The 22,842-nt window shown below is 49.5% G+C and overlaps 2 protein-coding genes across 3 annotated transcripts; both read left to right on the top strand.

The window, feature by feature from the left end:
- Positions 1-981: 981 nt before the first annotated feature.
- On the top strand, positions 982-7,060 carry LOC120924726. 2 transcript variants are annotated; one of them, XM_040335740.1, is made up of 3 exons: positions 982-1,572; positions 5,194-5,836; positions 6,598-7,060. In XM_040335740.1, the coding sequence occupies exons 1-2, from the start codon at positions 1,071-1,073 to the stop codon at positions 5,787-5,789; spliced, it is 1,098 nt and encodes a 365-aa protein (XP_040191674.1). In that variant the 5' UTR covers positions 982-1,070; the 3' UTR covers positions 5,790-5,836; positions 6,598-7,060. The 2 variants fall into 2 exon arrangements, with proteins under 2 accessions (XP_040191674.1, XP_040191673.1); XM_040335739.1 differs by having other exon boundaries at positions 5,194-7,060.
- Positions 7,061-17,802: 10,742 nt separating this feature from the next.
- LOC120946122 (flocculation protein FLO11-like) lies at positions 17,803-19,536 on the top strand (the record flags this gene model as incomplete). The annotated part of the gene is made up of 3 exons (XM_040360912.1): positions 17,803-18,477; positions 18,957-19,346; positions 19,405-19,536. Coding segments are annotated over 3 exons (1,197 nt in total), but the record flags the coding sequence as incomplete, so codon positions are not given.
- Positions 19,537-22,842: the final 3,306 nt, after the last annotated feature.

The following is a 22,842-nucleotide window of genomic DNA, read 5'->3' as shown; positions in this document are numbered from 1 at the left end:
ATTGGCTCCCAACGGATTGATCCGCTGGTCTGTACAGACTCACCGGATCAATCCGTCCGAAGGGATCCCCCGCATGCGTCGTAATGATTCGACGCATGCGTGGAATTCCTTATATGACAGCGTCGCGCTCGTCGCCGCGTCATCATCGCGGCGACGGCGCGACAAGTCATCGCGAGGGGATTTCGGCGCGGATTTCGATCCTATGGTGAGTACACTCCATCGGATCCAAATCCGCTGAAATCCTCGAGAGGATTTATCCGCGGAAACGGTCCGCTGGACCGTATCCGCGGATAAATCCTCTCGTGTGTACTAGGCCTAAGAGAGTCGGTTAGATGTTCGGCGCCCCCACCTCTGCGCCCTGAGTCTACCCTATCGCTCTTTTGCTCTTTCATTGTCTTTTTGGAATATCCTTATGAGGAAGACAAGTTCGTAGCTGCAATGCAATGGAGGCGGAGGACAGCATGACAGGGTGTAGGGAACTTAGGTGTAGAAAGGGTTAAAGTTAGAGGGGGTGGTTAATAGGATCCTAGAAATTAACTATTGGAGGAGGTGAGGAGAGGGGGAGGAGAGTTCAGTGAGCTAGGTGATGCTGGAGGAGGGGCAGCATCAGTCCGGGGGAAGAAGCAAGGAGAGAAGTCCTGCAGCCTGTCTGTGTATCGGGTCAGCGCTCTGGGTCATCTGTGGAAAAGGCAAGGAAGGGAAGAAAAATGTCAGAGGTAGCCGGGTTGTTAGCGCAGCTTCAAGCTGTTGCGGAGGTCCACGGCGCGGACTGGCTGCAAAGCCAGATCACCGCCACTCTGCGGGGGGTGCAGCAGGCCCCGGTCGGGTCTAGGCCTGCTTCAACGCGCGCGAGGCGGTCGATACCGCCGGAGCGCTTTAGCCCAGATAATACCCCCAGGTCACAGCGTCGGGTGCGGAGTCCCAGTAGGCCCCCGTCGGGCCCCCCCGCCAAGCAATCTCAGTCTGCCACTACACGGGCGGGGGGCGGGGGGGCGGGAAGCGCGCAGCGCGGGGGAGCCTCTCGGGTGCCCAGGCCTACCTCCCCTGTGTTGGTGCAGGCCCAGATTCACATGGCTGTCCCCGGTGGCGATGTTCCGGTCGGGGGGGCGGCCCGGCGTGGGAAGGACCCTCAGACAGGCGCCGGCCTAGCTCGGTCCACAGGCGGCGGCCTCGCACGCGGTGGGGATGCGTTCAGGGATGCAGATGGAGCGACACCAGGCCAGTCACGTCAGTCGGGAGGTCCCGCCTCCAGGCACCGTTCGGAGTCTGGGAGGGTTGACCGGAGGGGCAGTGGTGCTCAGGCTGCAGCCGCAGTGCTGAGGGATGATCTGATTGAAGAGTTCAGCAGCGATGGAGACGAGAGCCCTCGGGGGGTGGTGGCTCCCATACCTGTCACAACGCCAGCTGTGTCCAGAGGTCGAGGAAGGAGTGAGGAGGTTCGTCAACGACCACACGGGCAGGCGGCGACCGGTTCCAGCAGCAGTGAAGAGGGGGAGCTGCCGGAGGACCCCGCGGAGGATGGACGTTATGGGAACCTGTCGGCTGGAGGACCTTCACGGCCGCGCCGAACCGGTAAGACTACATCTAATGTGGTTGCGGGGGGTAGGGGTGGGGTTAGTGCGCAGGACATTAGTGGGGGGGTGGCGGTGCTTAGTCCCTCAGGGGAGGGGGGTGTGTGGGATGCCTTACGGGAATTGTTACGTAGGCTAGATGGGGGTGCTCCTCAGGTTGCGAGCCCGCTGGGTCCTTGGGTCCCCCCGGTGCCAGTACCCCCCCTCCCGGTTCCTGCCCCCGCCGTTCAGGCGCTGACAGCGGTAGTTGTCCCTCCCCCGGTGCCGGCGAATCCAGGGACAGGCGTGGCAGGGACACAGACGGACAAGGACGGCGTGGGAACGGCGGCGGAACGCAAGGACAAAGACAAGGACAAGGACGGGGACAAGGTGCGGCTGGATGACGCGGCTAGGGGGGAAATTTACATTTGCTTTGAAGGGCCGTTGGGTGCCCATCTTAAGCCAGAGGTGAGGGAGAAAATTCAGAAGGACGAGTTTGTGGAAATATTTTCCCTGCTCCCGTTGGAAAAATTTCACCTCGACCGGGTGAAGCCGGACGAGAGCAAAAAGGATGAGGAAGAAAAACGTCGGTATAGGCTCATTCCGCGGACGTTTACGAATTGGCTACAGGCGTTTGCGATTATGGCTAGCGTGATCGGGGAAAAGGCCCCCGAGAAATGCACGGCCCTATTCTGTTACCTTGATGCCATTCACGAAGCGCATAGGGTATACGGGGGTCTGGCGTGGTTGAGGTATGACGAACAGTTTCGTCAGCGCAGGGCGGTGCGTCCCTCCATCCGCTGGGACCATAAGGACATTAGCCTGTGGATGAGGTTGATGACCTCGACCAGGGCGGCGGGCCAGTCCTTTCCTGGGGGGGCCGGCGGCGCTTCCTCCGCGGGATCGCCGGCCCTCAAAAAGAAAGGGGTGTGCTGGCAGTTCAACGACGGAACCTGTCGTTTTGGAGGATCATGCCGCTTCAAGCACGAGTGCTCAGGGTGTGGTGGGTCGCACGCGTTCAATAGGTGTTTCAAACAGGGGAAGCGGGCCGGAGATGGCGCTGGAAAAGGGAATGACGCCGGTGAGACTGGAAAGGATGCTGCCTTTTCTAAGTAAGTATCCGGACAGGGCGGCGGCGCGTTTGCTAGAGCAGGGGTTCGGGGAGGGTTTCGTGATTCCGAGTTCGTTGGCGGAGGTCCCTCCGGTGGCAGACAATTTGCGGTCAGCTCTGCGACATCCGGGGGTGGTGTCGGCTAAGCTGGCCAAGGAGGTGGCGCTCGGCCGGATGGCCGGCCCGTTTCGGGAACCACCTGTGGGGGGTTTGGTGGTGTCCCCGTTGGGCGTAGTTCCGAAGAAGGAAGTGGGTCAATTTCGGATGATACATCATCTGTCGCACCCAAAAGGGGGGTCGGTCAACGATGGTATTGATCCGCAGAGTTGTGCGGTTACCTATACATCATTTGATGCGGCGGTGTCTTGGGTTAGAAAGTACGGGAAAGGGGCTTTGATGGCAAAGACGGATGTGGAATCCGCCTTCAGGCTGTTACCGGTGCACCCCACTAGTTTGCGGTTGCTGGGGTGCCACTGGCAAGGGGAGTATTTTGTTGATCGTTGCCTGCCGATGGGTTGTTCCATATCGTGCGCTTTGTTTGAGACGTTTAGCTCGTTCTTTGAATGGGCGGTCAGGGAAGTGGCGGGGGTGAATTCCGTCATCCACTATTTGGATGACTTCCTGTGCATAGGACCCCCGGACTCCCGCTGTTGCGGGGTTCTGTTGGGTACGGTACAGTATTTGGCGGACCGTTTTGGGATCCCCTTGGCCCCCGACAAAACGGAGGGCCCTGCGTCTGAGCTGGTGTTCTTGGGGATCACCATTGACTCGGTGGCGATGGAATGTAGGCTACCAGAGGATAAGGTGTTGGCTTTGAGGAGGGAGGTCAGTGAGGCCCGGGTGAAGCGGAAGATTCGATTGAAGGAGCTCCAATCCTTGTTGGGGAAGTTAAATTTCGCGTGTCGGATTATTCCCATGGGACGCATTTTCAGCCGGAGGCTTTCAGGGGCCACGGCAGGGGTCCGGGTGCCAAACCATTTTGTGCGCCTGACCAATGAACTGAGAGACGATCTGAGGGTTTGGGGAACGTTCCTGGACTCTTTCAATGGTCGTTCAATGTGGCAGACGGGGCCGGTCAGCAACGCCGACCTGGCTCTATTTACCGATGCGGCGGGGTCAGTGGGCTATGGGGCCTATTTCAACGGACGGTGGAGCGCGGAGCCCTGGCCGGAGTCTTGGAGGGCAGCAGGGTTCCTCCGGAACCTGGTGCTGCTGGAGTTGTTCCCCATCGTGGTGGCGATGGAATTGTGGGGGGAGTTCTTCAGGAATAAAAAGGTGCGCTTCAATTGCGACAACATGGGGGTGGTGTGGGCGATCAACAGCATATCGGCATCCTCGCCCCCGGTGATTAGGTTACTGCGGTACTTGGTACTTAAGTGTCTCAAAGTGAATGCCTTGATATATGCGGTGCACATTCCTGGGGTGGATAACAGATTGGCGGATGCTTTATCTCGTTTCCAGTGGGCGGAATTCCGGATCCTGGCGCCAGGGGCAGAGGGGCAGGGGGAACCCTGTCCTCAGAAGTTGTGGGACATTGCACTGGAGTCGCCGCAGGATTGATTCGGCAGTCGATCAGCGAGGGAACGTGGCGAGCTTACTCTAAGGTGTGGCAGGAATGGTCCGCACTGAGGGAGGAGGTAGGAGGGTCGGAAGATCCAGAAGACCTGCAGTCGTTGGTCTTATACTTTGTGTGCTGCAATTACGAGAGGGGAACCTCGGGTGGCGCCATTAGCAAAAAGATGGCGGCATTGGCTTTTTTATTTCAGATGGCGGGCCTCAGGGATTTTACAAAATCCTTTGTGGTGCGCAGGGTGTTAAAGGGATACCGGAAGGGCAGTACTACACGGGATTCCAGGCGTCCGGTGTCGTTCGCGGTCCTGGGTACGGTAGTGGGGAATTTGGAAAAGGTTTGCGCATCGCTTTATGAGCAGATACTTTTTCGGGCTGTTTTCGTTCTGGCCTTTTTTGGGGCGTTCAGGGTGGGGGAATTAGTTTCCCCCTCCAAGGTGGTGGGGGGAGGACTACGAATGCAGGACGTTAGGTGCCTGGAGGAATCGGTGGTGATTTGGCTTAGCCGTTCGAAGACGGATCAACTAGGTAGGGGCGTAAAAATAGAGTTGTTCCGGGGGAATTGTCCACTAACGTGCCCGGTTGAGGCGGTAAGGCGGTTTTTGGGCGTTCGCCCACAAGGGGGGGAGGCTCTGTTCATCCATCAAAAAGGGGAATGTTTGTCTCGGTTCCAGTTTACGGCGGTGTTCCGGAAATGTCTGAAGGAGGGGGGTCTAGTCCCGGGAGAATATTCGGCGCATTCGTTTCGAATAGGGGCAGCAACGGAAGCGGCAAGGGGAGGCCTGCCTGCAGATTCTGTAAAGCGGATTGGCAGATGGGAGTCTAATAGATATAAACTGTATGTACGGCCTCATTTGTTGTAAACAATGAGGTATCGGTGGTTGACAATGCTGATGTTAATGTTTTCGGGGGGTTTGTTTTTGGTCCTGCTGGGTATTGTTTTTCTCTTTTATGTCTTTACAGATCCCCAAGGTTGTCTGATTTGGATCCTAGGACATTCATTTGTGTTTTGGGGGGCAAGAAGGGCGGATGTCAAGCCTGGGGGGAGACAGCTGGGGGTGCCCAGGGAGGAAGGAAGGGTACGATGGATAGGGATTAGGGGTCTCATGTGGCAGAAGGTGTTACCCGAAGTTCACAGGGGGGCTAGCCTAGACAGGGCCCCGGACATTTTGGTGATACATGCGGGGGGGAATGATTTGAGCGTCCGGCCGATGCGCCAGGTGATCAAAGACATACAATGGGATATACGCCGACTGCGGGCCTCTTTCCCTGACCTGATCATTGTTTGGTCAGATATTGTGGCTCGCATGGCCTGGAGGGAGGCCAGGTCATTGGAGCGTTTGGATAAGGCCCGGATAAAGGTGAACAGAGAAGTGGGCAGGTTTGTGGTGCAGCAAGGTGGGATAGCGGTTCGCCATTCAGATTTAGAAGTTGAGACTTGGAGGTACCTGAGGGGGGACGGGGTTCATCTCAACCCGATTGGGATCGATCTTTGGGCTCTGGGATTGGAGGAGGGCGTTAGGAGGGCTTTCCTGGTGTGGCGGCGGGCCCAAGTGTGAGGTGGTCCCACTTGTGCCGCGGTGGCGGTGGGTTCCCCTGCCGTTTGGTAGAAATAGACGGTGGTTAGGTAAAAACGGTGGGGGGGCATAGTTACAGGGATGGTGTCTGCCTTGGTGGTCTGGTGTCAGTCTGGACCACCAGGGGAGAAGTGGGTGGGTCTGTGGTCAGCTAGGTCTTCGAGTCGGTAGTCGCGACTGGGGACATGTCGTTAGCTAAGAGGGTACCACAGGCCCAAAAGAGTGATCAGGGGTTGTCAGGGGGACTGACAACCAAGGTATGGTTAAAAGGTTTAACAATTGAGGAATAGGTTAAATATTTAAAGTTGGGTGATATATATATGTATATGATGGTGTATATATATATATATATATACAGTTTTTGTATTTGTTAATAAAGGCCTACCAGGCCATTTTAAATCCAGCAGGTGTCAGTGTGATTATTGGGAAAGGTTTAATGTTAAGGGGTATATGCTTGTATTGGTTGGTGCGGTAAGTTATCCGGCTGCCCTAGTCAAGACAAGTTCGTAGCTGCAATGCAATGGAGGCGGAGGACAGCATGACAGGGTGTAGGGAACTTAGGTGTAGAAAGGGTTAAAGTTAGAGGGGGTGGTTAATAGGATCCTAGAAATTAACTATTGGAGGAGGTGAGGAGAGGGGGAGGAGAGTTCAGTGAGCTAGGTGATGCTGGAGGAGGGGCAGCATCAGTCCGGGGGAAGAAGCAAGGAGAGAAGTCCCACCCTCCCGCCCTAATTATAGGAGTTAGGTGGTTTTGACAGTACAGGATGGCGGTGGGTTCCCCTGCCGTTTGGTAGAAATAGACGGTGGTTAGGTAAAAACGGTGGGGGGGCATAGTTACAGGGATGGTGTCTGCCTTGGTGGTCTGGTGTCAGTCTGGACCACCAGGGGAGAAGTGGGTGGGTCTGTGGTCAGCTAGGTCTTCGAGTCGGTAGTCGCGACTGGGGACATGTCGTTAGCTAAGAGGGTACCACAGGCCCAAAAGAGTGATCAGGGGTTGTCAGGGGGACTGACAACCAAGGTATGGTTAAAAGGTTTAACAATTGAGGAATAGGTTAAATATTTAAAGTTGGGTGATATATATATGTATATGATGGTGTATATATATATATATATATACAGTTTTTGTATTTGTTAATAAAGGCCTACCAGGCCATTTTAAATCCAGCAGGTGTCAGTGTGATTATTGGGAAAGGTTTAATGTTAAGGGGTATATGCTTGTATTGGTTGGTGCGGTAAGTTATCCGGCTGCCCTAGTCAAGTGTTGGAGGCCCATCAACCCTGTATAAGCTATGCAGTGCAGGAATTTCACGGCTTAGGAATGTGGAGGAGGTTGGTATAAATGGGGTAGGAGTGGGTTGAGGGGAGAATCTGTCACTTTGCCTATTCATAAATTTTCTATAGTAATCAAGACAGCTTTTCAAATACCATCCTGACTTCCATTTGGGGTTCCCTGTTACTCATTAATGTGTGATTGGTATTCGATTATATTGATATTACCCAATAATGGTTCATTTGTACCTTGAGGATGGAGTCACTCTCCTGTATCTTGGCCAGGGTGGCGTTCCTCCTGGCGCAGTCCTCGTCCGCCTTGATCCGTACTTTCCGCTCGCTGGAGAAATAGTAACACGTCTCGTCTATCTGCCTCCAACCTTCTGGACAGATGGTGCCTGCAGAAGGTGGGGCTGTGAATTACGATCAGATTCTAACAGCGGCACTATGAATTACGTAAAAAAATAAAAAAACTTACTGGAGTGCAACTCTGACCCTCTCCCGTCATCACCTGGAAAGAGAGAATAATAGGGGAGCACTCTGCATTACATTGTATTACTGATACTCAACTCAATGACTGCCTCTCGCCACACGGTCTTATTATGTGATTATCTCTGCTGTCTCATCTGCAAACTGAATTCATCAAAATGGAAACCTGGGAAATACCAAATGGATGTTTAACCACTTCAGCCCCCTGGACCATTTGGCTGGCCAAAGACCAGGCCACTTTTTGCGATTCGGCACTGCGTCAATTTAACCACTTAAGCCCCGGACCAAAATGCAGGTAAAGGACCTTGCCCCTTTTTGCGATTCGGCACTGCGTCGCTTTAACAGACAATTGCGCGGTCGTGTGACGTGGCTCCAAAACAAAATTGGTGTCCCTTTCTCCCCACAAATAGAGTTTTCTTTTGGTGGTATTTGATCACCTCTGCGGTTTTTATTTGTTGCCCTATAATCAAAAATAGAGCGACAATTTTGAAAAAAAATATATTTTTTTTTACTTTTTGCTGTAATAAATATCCCCCAATTTTATTTTAATTTTTTTGAACAAATTTGTCCTCAGTTTAGACCGGTACGTATTCTTCTACATATTTTTGATAAAAAAATCGCAATAAGCGTTTATCGATTGGTTTGCGCAAAAGTTATAGCGTCTACAAAATAGGAGATAGTTTTATGGCATTTTTATTATAATATTTTTTTTTAAATAGTAATGGCGGCGATCAGCGATTTTTATCGTGACTGCGAGATTACGGCGGACAAATCAGACACTTTTAACACCATTTTGGGACCATTGTCATTTATACAGCGATCAGTGCTATAAAAAAAGGAAAGATTACTGTGTAAATGCTCCTGGCAGGGAAGGGTTTAACCACTAGGGGGCTAGGAAGGGGTTAAGTGTGTCTCAGGGAGTGATTCTAACTGTTAGGGGGCATGGCTACGAGTGACACATCACTGATCGCTTCTCCCGTTGAGAGGGAACAGACAATCAGTGACATGTCACTAGGAAGAACGGGGAGATGTTAGGCTAGATTCACAGAGAGATACGACGGTGTATCTCCTGATACGCCGTCGTATCTCTGACTTGGGCCCGTCGTATCTATGCGCCTGATTCATAGAATCAGTTATGCATAGATATGCCTAAGATCTGACAGGTGTAACTGTGTCAGGCTGGGTTCACACTACGGTTTTCCCGTCCGTCAGCCGCATACGATTTATATGAAAAACCGTATGCGGCTGAAACGGACGGGAACGTATGGAACCGCACATATGTGCGTTTTCCATTGACGTTAATGTTAAAGAAAAACGTATGCGTTTGCCATACCGTTTTAAAAACGGCCGCAAAACCGTGGTTGAACACGGTTTTGCGTACGTTTAAAAAACGTTTTGCCAGCAAATCGTTCGCACCCGGATGCATCTGAGTGCATATGATTTGCAATGCATTGTCTATCTATACGTTTTCCCGTCCGTGCCCGTACATTTTCAATACTGAAATCGTATGCGGCTGACGGACGGGAAAACCGTAGTGTGAACCCAGCCTAACACCGTCGGATCTTAACTGCAATTTAAAAATGGCCGTGGGGGGCGTTCTCGCTGATTTACACTGAGAAATATGTAAATCAGCGAGATACGGCAATTCACGAACGTACGCGGACCCGACACAGTGTTGTTACAACATTTCCGTAGCGGTTTTCCCGGCGTATACTTACCCCTGCTTCTATGAGGCGCAGCCAATGTTTGCGTACGCCGATTCAGAAACCCGCGTGCCGCAAGTTACGCTCACGCCGAAACCACTGACGTCCTAGCGACATCAGTGGGAGCAATGCACGCCAGGAAATTTTGCGGACAGCGCATGCTTATTTAAATCGGCCCGGGAACGCACCTGATTTAAATAGTACACTCCTCCTAGCCGCGGAATTTGAATTCCGCCGGGGGATTTACGATCCGCCGCCGCAAGTTTGGAGGTAAGTGTTTAGTGAATTAGCCACTTGCCTCTCAAACTTGCGCCAGCGGATCTTAAATCACATAGATCATGCGGATCTAAAGATCCGCTGATCTATGTGAATCTAGCCCGTTGTGTTTACACTGACCTCTCCCTGTTCTTCAGCTCCGTGATACGATCGCGGGACCCCAACGGACAACGAGTCCGCAGGTCCTGCGGGCACGGTAATGGAGCCCGTGGCAAGGTCGGTCGTGCGCACGCGTGACCACACGGCAGCAAATTTAAAGGGACGTACCTGTATGCCCATTTGCCTGTCCATGCCATTCTGTCGACATAAAAGTTTGTGCGGCGGTCGGCAAGTGGTTAAATCACATGGAATCAGAAGATAGTCAGAGCTTTCAGAGGGTCTCATCAGCTCGATTTTGGGGGGGTTCTGGTCAGAATGTAAAATCATACAGGAACCAATTCAGTAGAAGAGGTCCCCTGTCCTGAGATGGTACTGTCCACAGGTCAGCGTTGTGGTTCAGCAATGGTTGTTTCATCACTTTAGACACCTCTTGGGTGAAGCGTTTGCCTACAGGCCTGGCATGGAAGACAAGGTTTTACCCATAAGTCTTTTCTTCTGTTGTTTAAAAAGTCCAGGAAAATGAATGGTTTGCCGCCTGTCATCCTGTTGTTAATTACCACCATTAATATTTGTGGTCTTCACAGAGCCTTCTCTACTGCTCAGCCCAGTTTTTCCTCCTGGTCACCCTGCCCCTCCCCCCTGGCCCCTAGACAACATGAAGAACAAATAAATGTGTTTTGTTTTGATCCGGTAATCAACTCATTGGGCCAGATTCACGTAGCGCAGTGGATCTATAGATCCGCTCGTTCTACGTGAATTAAGATCCGCTCCCGCAAGTTTAGGAGGCAAGTGGCTAATTCACAAACAACTTACCTCCAAACTTGCGACGGCGGATCCTAAATCCCCTGGCGGAATTCAAATTCCGTGGCTAGGGGAGTATACTATTTAAATCAGGCGCGTTCCCGCGCCGATTTAAATGCGCAGGCGCCGTCCGCGAAATTTCCCGGCGTGCATTGCTCCCACTGACGTCGCTAGGACGTCAGTGGTTGCGACGCTTACGTAAACGACGTCCGTCCGTATTCGAGAACGACTTACGCAAACGATGTTAAAAAATTTAAATTCGACGCGGGAACGTCGGCTATACTTAACAATGGCTGCGCCTGATAAAAGAAGGGGTAAGTATACGACGGAAAACCGCTACGGAAACAACGTAAGAACACTGCGACGGGTCCGCGTACGTTCGTGAATTTGCGTATCTCGCTGATTTACATATTATTTATCGTAAATCAGCGGGAACGCCCCCGGCGCCATTTTTAAATTGAAAAAAAGATCCGACAGTGTAACACATTGTAACACTGTCGGATCTAGCCCTATCTATGCGTATCTGATTCTATGAACCAGGCGCATAGATAGGACCAGTGTAAGTCAGAGATACGATGGAGGATCTGTAGATATCAGGAGATAATACACCGGAGTATCTCTTTGTGAATCTGGCCCATTTTGTTTAGTTTAATTTGTTTTCAGAACTGTTCTAACATGTGCTGGGATAGAGGCAGTTGTGTGGTTTGCCATCCCGGCACCTGCTTTCTACATTGCCAGTCCTGCAGCCTCCATCCTGTGAATGGATTATCCCTGGCTGTGTACCATCCTGTGAGTGGATTATCCCTGGCTGTGTGCCATCCTGTGAGTGGATTATCCCTGGCTGTGTGCTATCCTATGAGTGGGTTATCCCTGGCTGTGTGCAATCCTGTAAGTGGATTATCCCCGGCTGTGTGCCATCCTGTGAGTGGATTATCCCTGGCTGTGCGCTATCCTGTGAGTGGATTATGCCTGGCTGTGTGCTATCCTGTGAGTGGATTATCCCCAGCTGTGTGCAATCCTGTAAGTGGATTATCCCTGGCTGTGTGCTATCCTGTGAGTGGATTATCCCCAGCTGTGTGCAATCCTGTAAGTGGATTATCCCCGGCTGTGTGCCATCCTGTGAGTGGATTATCCCTGGCTGTGTGCCATCCTATGAGTGGATTATCCCTGGCTGTGTGCCATCCTGTGAGCGGATTATCCCTGGCTGTGTGCCATCCTGTGAATGGATTATCCCTGGCTGTGTACCATCCTGTGAGTGGATTATCCCTGGCTGTGTGCCATCCTGTGAGTGGATTATCCCCAGCTGTGTGCAATCCTGTAAGTGGATTATCCCTGGCTGTGTGCTATCCTGTGAGTGGATTATCCCCAGCTGTGTGCAATCCTGTAAGTGGATTATCCCCGGCTGTGTGCCATCCTGTGAGTGGATTATCCCTGGCTGTGTGCCATCCTATGAGTGGATTATCCCTGGCTGTGTGCTATCCTATGAGTGGATTATCCCTGGCTGTGTGCTATCCTATGAGTGGATTATCCCTGGCTGTGTGCCATCCTGTGAGCGGATTATCCCTGGCTGTGTGCCATCCTGTGAATGGATTATCCCTGGCTGTGTGCCATCCTGTGAGCGGATTATCCCTGGCTGTGTGCCATCCTGTGAGTGGATTATCCCCGGCTGTGTGCCATCCTGTGAGTGGATTATCCCTGGCTGTGTGCTATCCTATGAGTGGGTTATCCCTGGCTGTGTGCTATCCTATGAGTGGGTTATCCCTGGCTGTGTGCTATCCTATGAGTGGATTATCCCTGGCTGTGTGCCATCCTGTGAGCGGATTATCCCTGGCTGTGTGCCATCCTGTGAGTGGGTTATCCCTGGCTGTGTGCCATCCTGTGAGTGGATTATCCCTGGCTGTGTGCTATCCTATGAGTGGGTTATCCCTGGCTGTGTGCTATCCTATGAGTGGATTATCCCTGGCTGTGTGCTATCCTATGAGTGGATTATCCCTGGCTGTGTGCCATCCTGTGAGTGGATTAACCCAGTGATCATCAGCACTGTGAGTAGAGCGAACTCTGTTTTTGTGTGTTCAAGACTGGGCACGGACTACCGCTATATGCCAGAATGCTGCTATTTCTCTTGTTTTGCCAGCCTGGCATGGATTACCTTTTACCAACATGGACTCTGTTGACAATGCACCACTGTGCATTTATACTGTGTTACTGACTCTTGTTTTGCCCGGCTGTGATAACTGCTACCTGGCTGTGTGTTAACCCCCTCTACTGTTAAATAAAAAGCTTTGTGGGTTCTCCTACTCTCCTCGTGTGTCTGTTCCACCTACTCCTCCGTCACATCAGACTATTTATCCTCTCCTTCTACTCACCAAGGCTCTCCACCTGGTTCCTCTGCCTGTCCTCCAGCTCACTCAGCTTGTCCTCCAGTTTTCTTAGGTTGTCCTCCAGCTCACTCAGCCTCTCTTCCATGTTGTTCAGCATCTCCAGCTGCCCTTGTGCATTCCTCTGGCTCTCCTGCAGTTGACTCTGGATCTGTTTTAGTATACTCCTTGTACCAAGGACTTTGGTCTCCTTCTTGGATGGACTATTCACATTAATCTTCAATTGCTGTCTGATCTCAGAAATAAAAAAAATCATAGGAAAGAGGGCCAAGCCAGAAATTTTCTGTGAGTTGACTGATATCAGATTGGATTTACTCTCCTGTCCTGGTGGCTAGGTTCATGAGGTTTCCATTCTGTCCCGATTGGGAAACTGGCCACTAGAGAGGGAGTCAGAATATCTACCCCCTCACTACAGGAGGACCCATGCCTGGTACCACTCTCTGCTCTCTGGCTGCTATAACATTCCCACCAGTTCATGGTTACCTGTAGCAAGGACATTCCCTCCACCAACTCCTTTGTTGAGTTAACCCTTTGTGATGGCCTTTCCGTACTTTCTTCTTTATCCCCTTATTTGCGTACAGGTCCTGTTCTTCAATACGACATATACCACCATGCACCCCTTTACAATAACTTCATGCCAGGCTTTTGAACGTTTACCAACTTTACTTACAATGCTGCAACAAAAACACTCCAAATTCATACAGTCCTTCTCTAACTATCTAGTCCCAGGCTGCCTAGGCATACCTTTCCAGATAGTAGTCCATATCTAGAAGAGTCCTTATGATTCCCATGTAGACGCCTAGCAGGATTTATGTGTTGCAGCTTCAAAAATGTAATTATATGACTTGTAGTAAGGGTTTTTCTTCAGAGAATAGGTCCGGGTCACCCCTTGTCTCCAACCCATCTCCAAGCCTCAACAGTTGGTTCCACCCCATAACTACCTTCCAGCGCCAAATTTTAGAGAATACAGAACCAAGTCATTTGTATGCAATTGTATGCTAGTAACAAGAACAGCAATAAAATAGATCCCCAACAGCCAGCAACAATAGACCTCCTCATGAACAATAGTCCCCCCAACAACAAGAGACCCTCCCAGCAACAATAGATCCACCCAGCAACAACAGATGTCCCCAACAGCAATAGAGCCACCACAAAAAATACCCTCCACCCCAGCAGATCCTCTACCAGTAACAATAAACCTCCCCAGCAACACTAGACCCCTGCCCACAACAATAGATCCCCCAGCAGCCAGCAACAATAGACCCTCCAGCACACTCTAGTACCCCTTGCCGTTACATACATTGGCCCAGATTCTCATATAATTACGTTGCTCCTGGGCAGCGTAACGTATGTGATTTACGTTACACCGCCACAGGTTTACAGCATTAGTGCCTGATTCTCAGAACACTTGCCTGTAAACTTGCGGCGGTGTATCGTAAAAGCGCTTGGCGCAAGCCCGCCCAATTCAAATGGGGCGGGCAAAATCACTTAAAAAAGTTGTCTTTTTATTTTTCAACTGCACAAACAGTCACTGCAAACCAACAAGATACAGTATGGCCGACGCGTTTCGCACTTACAGTCAGTGCTTAGTCATGACTAAGCACTGACTGTAAGTGCGAAACGCGTCGGCCATACTGTATCTTGTTGGTTTGCAGTGACTGTTTGTGCAGTTGAAAAATAAAAAGACAACTTTTTTTAAGTGATTTTGGAGTGCGGCTGTCCAGTTCTCGTCCATTTATTTGCTATCATCAGCATTGCCAGCACCTTAGTGGTTCAACAACCCTTGATTGCTCACGGGGCTCACCTGGAGCGGTGAGATATCTCACCATTTAAATTAAGTGCGTTCCCGCGCCGAGCATACTGCGCATGCTCCGTCGGGTAAATTACCCGACGTGCATTGCGCTCAATGACGTTGCACCGACGTCATTGGCTTAGACGTTAACGTAAATGGTGTCCAGCGCCATTCACGGACGTCTTACGCAAACAAAGTAGATTTTTTAAATTTCGACGCGGGAACGACGGCCATACTTAACATTGGCTGCGCCTCATAGACCCAGGGGCAACTTTACGCGTCGCAAAGGCTATGAAAACGTCATAAATTCTCTGCGTCGAGCGCGCGTACGTTCGGGAATCGTCGTAATTTGCTAATTTACATAAGCGAGGGGGAAAACGACGTCAGCGACACCTAGCGGCGGGAAAAAAAATTGCATTTAAGATCTGACAGCGTAAGAGCCTTACGCCTGTCAGATCTAATGGGTATCTATGCGTAACTGATTCTAAGAATCAGTCGCATAAATACCCAGGGCCAGATTAACGCCTTTGAGAATCTGGCCCATTCTGTCCTGGAGGTGCCAGAACTGTGTTCCTACTAACAAAAAAGGCCTGCTCATGGTGCAGCTTATTAACCTATGAATGTGCCTGCTGTTTGTGGTAACCACATTGATTTATTAGAAGGCTCAGGAAATGGATATTATCTACCTGGTAAGCTCATTTGTCTTTTCTTGCAGCTTGTCTACTGTATTGCAGAGCTTGTCTTCAAGTTTGGTCATGGAGGTCCCCGTCTCCACCTCCTCCTGCATTGTCCACTCTAGATTGGGGCTGATGGTTTTCTGTTCCTCCTGGCTCCTCAACTGATCACTCTTCGGTACTGCCAACTCCTCATTTGTCAGTCTGAGGGCTTCCCCGGCCTGGGGGGTGAGGCTGGAGCTCAGAGGTTCACGTTCCTGCTGGAGCATCGCTAATGTGATGGAGGTTTCATCATACTGCTGAGATACTGGAGGGGTGAGGAACACAATCAACAATTATAAGAATATGTTGGGACATTAGAGTGTAAGCTCCTTTGCTACAGAGACTGATGTGACTGGCTAGGTGATATATAAAGGGTGGTTCTAGGGAGGTGTTGAGTTTCTTTAATTTAGAGGTGATAATATTTGAGATGGAGAACCGCTAACATCTCAGCTCTACCCTCATTCATTGTGAGTTAGATAAATAGAACTCTTATCTGGTCGGTCGATTTGGGCGGCACGATATAATCAACTGTCCCAGTGAAAGAAAAGAACAGAACAGCAGGAAATCCTTCATCCTGGCGATAAATACTCACAGTGTGCGGAGAGAGCGATGATGATGATTAGGGACGTCACCGAGACGACACACAGGGTGACCGGGACATGGCGAGAGTAACGAGCCCACAAACCTAGACTCCGAAGAGAATGCAGAGAAACTATCAACTTGTGTAGACTAAAGACAACTACAGAACACCCAGATCTACATCTACCTCTTCATCTATACCAACATCCACACCTACAGCCACATCTGCAACTACATCTTCATCTTCATCTACTCCTACATATTCATCTACACCTACATCTTCATCTACACCTACATCTACATCTACATCTTCACCTACATTCTTCATCTACACCTACATCCACATCTACTCCTACATTTTCATCCACACCTACATTTTCATCTACACCTACAACCACATCTTCTACATCTACATCTACATCCATATCTACACCTACATCTTCATATACACCTACATCTTTTTCTACACCTACATCTTCATCTACACCTACATCCACATCTACACCTACATCTTCATCTACACCTACATCTTCATATACACCTACATCTTCATCTACACCTACATCCACATCTACACCTACATCTTCATCTACACCTACATCTTCATCTACACCTACATCTTCATCTACACCTACATCTTCTACACCTACATCTTCATCTACATCCACATCCATATCTACACCTACATCTTCATCTACATCCACATCTTCATCTACACCTACATCTTCATCTACACCTACATCTTCATCTACACCTACATATTCATCTACACCTACATCTTCATCTACACCTACATCTTTTTCTACACCTACATCCACATCTACACCTACATCTTCATCTACACCTACATCTTCATCTACACCTACATCTTCATCTACATCCACATCTTCATCTACACCTACATCTTCATCTACACCTACATCTTCATCTACATCCACATCTTCATCTACACCTACATCTTCATCTACACCTACATCTTCATCTACACCTACATCTTCATCTACACCTACATATTCATCTACACCTACATCTTCATCTACACCTACATCTTTTTCTACACCTACATCCACATCTACACCTACATCTTCATCTACACCTACATCTTCATCTACACCTACATCTTCATCTACACCTACATCCACATCTACACCTACATCTTCATCTACACCTACATCCACATCTACACCTACATCTTCATCTACACCTACATCTTCATCTACACCTACATCTTCATATACACCTACATCTTTTTCTACACCTACATCTTCATCTACACCTACATCTTCATCTACACCTACATCTTCATCTACATCCACATCTTCATCTACACCTACATCTTCATCTACACCTACATCTTCATCTACATCCACATCTTCATCTACACCTACATCTTCATCTACACCTACATCTTCATCTACACCTACATCTTCATCTACACCTACATATTCATCTACACCTACATCTTCATCTACACCTACATCTTTTTCTACACCTACATCCACATCTACACCTACATCTTCATCTACACCTACATCTTCATCTACACCTACATCTTCATCTACACCTACATCCACATCTACACCTACATCTTCATCTACACCTACATCCACATCTACACCTACATCTTCATCTACACCTACATCTTCATCTACACCTACATCCACATCTACACCTACATCCACATCTACACCTACATCTTCATCTACACCTACATCCACATCTACACCTACATCTTCATCTACACCTACATCTTCATCTACACCTACATCTTCATATACACCTACATCTTCATCTACACCTACATCCACATCTACACCTACATCTTCTTCTACACCTACATCTTCATCTACACCTACATCTTCTACACCTACATCTTCATCTACATCCACATCCATATCTACACCTACATCTTCATCTACATCCACATCTTCATCTACACCTACATCTTCATCTACACCTACATCTTCATCTACACCTACATCTTCATCTACACCTACATCTTCATATACACCTACATCTTTTTCTACACCTACATCTTCATCTACACCTACATCCACATCTACACCTACATCTTCATCTACATCTTCATCTACACCTACATCTTCATCTACACCTACATCCACATCTACACCTACATCCACATCTACACCTACATCTTCATCTACATCCACATCCATATCTACACCTACATCTTCATCTACATCCACATCTTCATCTACACCTACATCTTCATCTACACCTACATCTTCATCTACACCTACATCTTCAGATACACCTACATCTTCTACACCTACATCTTCATATACACCTACATCTTCTACACCTACATCTTCATATACACCTACATATTCATCTACACCTACTTCTTCATCTGCACCTACATATTCATCTACACCTACCTCTTCATCTATACCTACATCCACACCTACAGCCACATCTGCATCTACATCTTCATCTACTCCTACATATTCATCTACATCTTCTTCTACACCTACATCTTCATCTACACCTACATCTTCATCTACACCTACATCTTCATCTACACCTACATCTTCACCTATAACTACCGTACATCTTCAGCTGCATCCACATCTACACCTACATCTTCTTCTACACCCACATCTTCATCTACACCAACATCCACATCTTCATCTACACCTACATCTTCTTCTACATCCACATCTTCATCTACACCTACATCTTCTTCTACACCCACATCCACATCTTCATCAACACCTACATCTACACCTACATCCACATCTTCATATACACCTACCTCTTCATCTATACCTACATCCACACCTACATCTTCATCTATACCTACATCTACATCTACTCCTACATCTTCATCTATACCTACATCCACACCTACAGCCACATCTGCATCTACATCTTCATCTACACCTACATCTTCATCTACACCCACATCTTCATCTACACCCTGTCAGGGTACTAGCTCCATCTCTGACAGATTCCCGCACATGCCCAGTAGAATGACATTTCGGCGCATGCCTGTGCGTGGTTTGCGCGCACCTACATCTTCATCTTCATCTACACCTACATCTTCATATACACCTACATCTTTTTCTACACCTACATCTTCATCTACACCTACATCCACATCTACACCTACATCTTCATCTACATCTTCATCTACACCTACATCTTCATCTACACCTACATCCACATCTACACCTACATCCACATCTACACCTACATCTTCATCTACATCCACATCCATATCTACACCTACATCTTCATCTACATCCACATCTTCATCTACACCTACATCTTCATCTACACCTACATCTTCATCTACACCTACATCTTCAGATACACCTACATCTTCTACACCTACATCTTCATATACACCTACATCTTCTACACCTACATCTTCATATACACCTACATATTCATCTACACCTACTTCTTCATCTGCACCTACATATTCATCTACACCTACCTCTTCATCTATACCTACATCCACACCTACAGCCACATCTGCATCTACATCTTCATCTACTCCTACATATTCATCTACATCTTCTTCTACACCTACATCTTCATCTACACCTACATCTTCATCTACACCTACATCTTCATCTACACCTACATCTTCACCTATAACTACCGTACATCTTCAGCTGCATCCACATCTACACCTACATCTTCTTCTACACCCACATCTTCATCTACACCAACATCCACATCTTCATCTACACCTACATCTTCTTCTACATCCACATCTTCATCTACACCTACATCTTCTTCTACACCCACATCCACATCTTCATCAACACCTACATCTACACCTACATCCACATCTTCATATACACCTACCTCTTCATCTATACCTACATCCACACCTACATCTTCATCTATACCTACATCTACATCTACTCCTACATCTTCATCTATACCTACATCCACACCTACAGCCACATCTGCATCTACATCTTCATCTACACCTACATCTTCATCTACACCCACATCTTCATCTACACCCTGTCAGGGTACTAGCTCCATCTCTGACAGATTCCCGCACATGCCCAGTAGAATGACATTTCGGCGCATGCCTGTGCGTGGTTTGCGCGCACGAATGCGCGGTACGGCAGCGCGCCGTGTGCGTGGAAGCGCGCACGTGCACGTATGCGGCAACCCTGGGGCCAATCAGAGGCCGGACATTCCTATTTAAACCAGCAGCCTTCCCTGAACAGGTTGCTGGTTTGTCTTCAGCTCCTATGTGTTTACCTGTTGCCGTACCTGCCTGTTTTGACCCGGAATTCCTGACGACTCTCCTCTCACCTGGAACCTCTGACCCTTTGGCTAACGTTACCTGGATTGCTGTTATCTCCTGCCCCTTGACCTTGGCTTGCTCTCATGGACTCCCTCTGAACTCTCCTGCCCTTGACCCTCGGCTTGTGACTCGGATTTGCCCTCATCTCCTGTGGACCCTACCAGACTCACCTACCAGTTCCTGCCTGACCAACGCTTGTCTCCAGTCTTCTGCACCTGCCCTGCTTCTGTCAGCTGCACCAAGTCTTCCTGCCAGCTCCCGGCGCCGGTGCCTCCTTGTGCCGTCCCTCCTCTGTCCCAACTCCAGGGAGTGGTCTGCACAGGGTCGCAAAGGTGAGCCGCCCTCAGCATCTCGGTCTCGGTGAGTACAGGTTCTGACAGTACAAACCAGCCAGATGTCTGAGACCGACAGGGCGCGCTCACCCTTTGAGACGCTGTGCCAACAGGTCTCCGCCTTAACAGAGGCAGTCCAGAAGCTTCAGGAAGGCTACCTCCAGATTGATGGCCGCCTCCAACAACTGGCCGGTTCCCCAGGTCCATCCACTGCGGCCCTAGCCTCTTCACCCGGACCTTCTGCTGCCCAAGCTCCTGCAAGCCCTGCCATGATGGGGAGTAATCCCGAACCCCGGGTCTCCATGCCCGAGCGATTCTCAGGCGACCGCCGGTAATATCGGGCTTTCAAGAATGCCTGTTCCCTTTACCTGGCCTTGCAACCTAGAACTTTTGCGACCGAAGCTGTTAAGGTTGGATTCGTAATCTCTCTCCTTTCTGAGGAGCCTCAAGCATGGGCACACTCCTTAATGGAACAACGCAGTCCAATACTTGACTCTATGGACACCTTCTTCACCCACATGGGGAAATTATACGACGACCCCCTACGTGCAGCCACCGCAGAGGGTACTCTGCACAGCTTAAATCAAGGGAGACGGCCGGTGGAAGACTACACCGCCGAATTTAGAAAGTGGTCTGCTGACACAGGCTGGAATGAGTTGGCCCTCAGGTACCAATACCGCCAGGGCCTCTCTGAGAACCTAAAGGATGAGCTTGCAAGGTCGGCACCCCCTGCCTCTCTGGAGGATTTAATCCAAACCGCCACTCAGCTGGATAGGCGCCTTCGAGAACGTCGTTCGGAGAGGTTCCAGTCCAACCGGCCTAACTGGGTTCCACCAAGATATGCTCCAGTACCTCCGCCTCACCCAGCTCCACCAAACACCTCATTACCCGACCCAGAGCCGATGCAGCTTGGTATAGTACGGGCCCCTCTGACTCCAGAAGAAAGACTCCGGAGGCGTCAATCTAACCTCTGTCTGTACTGCGGAGCCGCCGGACACTTTTTGCGCACTTGCCCAGTAAGGCCTTGTAAGTCGAAACCTCCATCTGCTATCAATTTCCCTGTTACCAGTTTGCCTCAGACTTATGTTATCCTCTTTCTTTCCCTACAGCTCCCGGAAGGGGCAACACGTCTGCCGGCGATAATTGATTCCGGGGCCTGCAGCTGCTTCTTGGACTCATCCTTGGCCCAAAAGCTGCGTATCCCCTGCCGTACCAAGGATTTTCAGCTGCAAGTTCATCTGGCTGATGGCTCTCTTCCCCGTTCCGGATTGATTACCCAGGAAACCCTTCCTCTTTGTGCCATCTCAGATTCTGGGCATCGGGAGTTCCTCTGTTTGGACTTGATCCCATCCCCCATGTTCCCTATCATTCTGGGTCTCCCTTGGCTACAAGTTCATCTGCCCTGCATTGATTGGCTCAAGAAAGAAGTCAGCTTCCCTTCCACCTACTGTTCCCAGCACTGTCTCGCACCCGCTCCAGTCGCCTGCTCCACGCTAGCTACTCCACCTGAAGACCTACAGCATGTTCCTCCAGCCTACCTAGACTTCAAGGATGTCTTTGACAAAAAACAAGCCGATTGTCTCCCACCACATCGGTCATATGACTGCCCCATTGACCTCTTGCCCGGATCTGAAATTCCCTTTGGGCGCATATTCCCCTTGTCAGAGACTGAGTTGAAGACCCTCAAGGTCTATATTGAAGAAAATTTAAGTAAGAAGTTCATCCGTCCCTCCTCCTCGCCAGCGGGGGCGGGGATCTTCTTTGTCGAGAAAAAAGATGGATCGCTTAGACCCTGCATTGATTATAGGGAGTTAAACAAAATTACCATCAAGAACCGGTACCCGCTGCCTCTAATCCCCGAGCTCTTTCAAAGGTTCCGATCAGCTCAGGTTTTTTCTAAATTGGACCTCCGGGGCGCCTACAATTTGGTCCGAATAAGGGCAGGAGATGAGTGGAAGACTGCGTTCAGGTCCAGATTCGGGCACTTCGAGTATCTGGTCATGCCCTTTGGGCTCTGTAATGCGCCCGCCACCTTCCAGCATCTAGTCAATGACATTTTTCGACAATTTTTAGATGACTTCCTCGTAGTCTACTTGGACGATATTCTCATCTTTTCAGCCACAAAAGAATTACATCGGCAACATGTCAGGCAGGTTCTCACCATCTTGAGACAACACCGGCTTTATCTCAAATCAGAAAAATGCGAGTTCGAAAAGACATCAGTGCAATTTTTAGGATTTATCATTTCTGTGCATGGGGTAGCCATGGATCCCCAGAAAATCAGTGCTATTCAGGAGTGGGCAC

This window comes from Rana temporaria, chromosome 1, assembly GCF_905171775.1.
Source record: "Rana temporaria chromosome 1, aRanTem1.1, whole genome shotgun sequence".
Taxonomy (NCBI): Eukaryota; Metazoa; Chordata; class Amphibia; order Anura; family Ranidae; genus Rana; species Rana temporaria.
Note: the sequence above shows the minus strand (reverse complement) of the source record. Positions and strands in the feature narration are given on the sequence as shown.

Coding starts and splice junctions, on each gene's coding strand:
- LOC120924726 (XM_040335740.1), top strand. CDS start 1,071: ATGGCTGTCCCCGGTGGCGATGTTCCGGTCGGGGGGGCGGCCCGGCGT. Junction 1,573..5,193: donor TTCACGGCCGCGCCGAACCG/GTAAGACTACAT, acceptor ATGTCTTTACAG/ATCCCCAAGGTTGTCTGATT.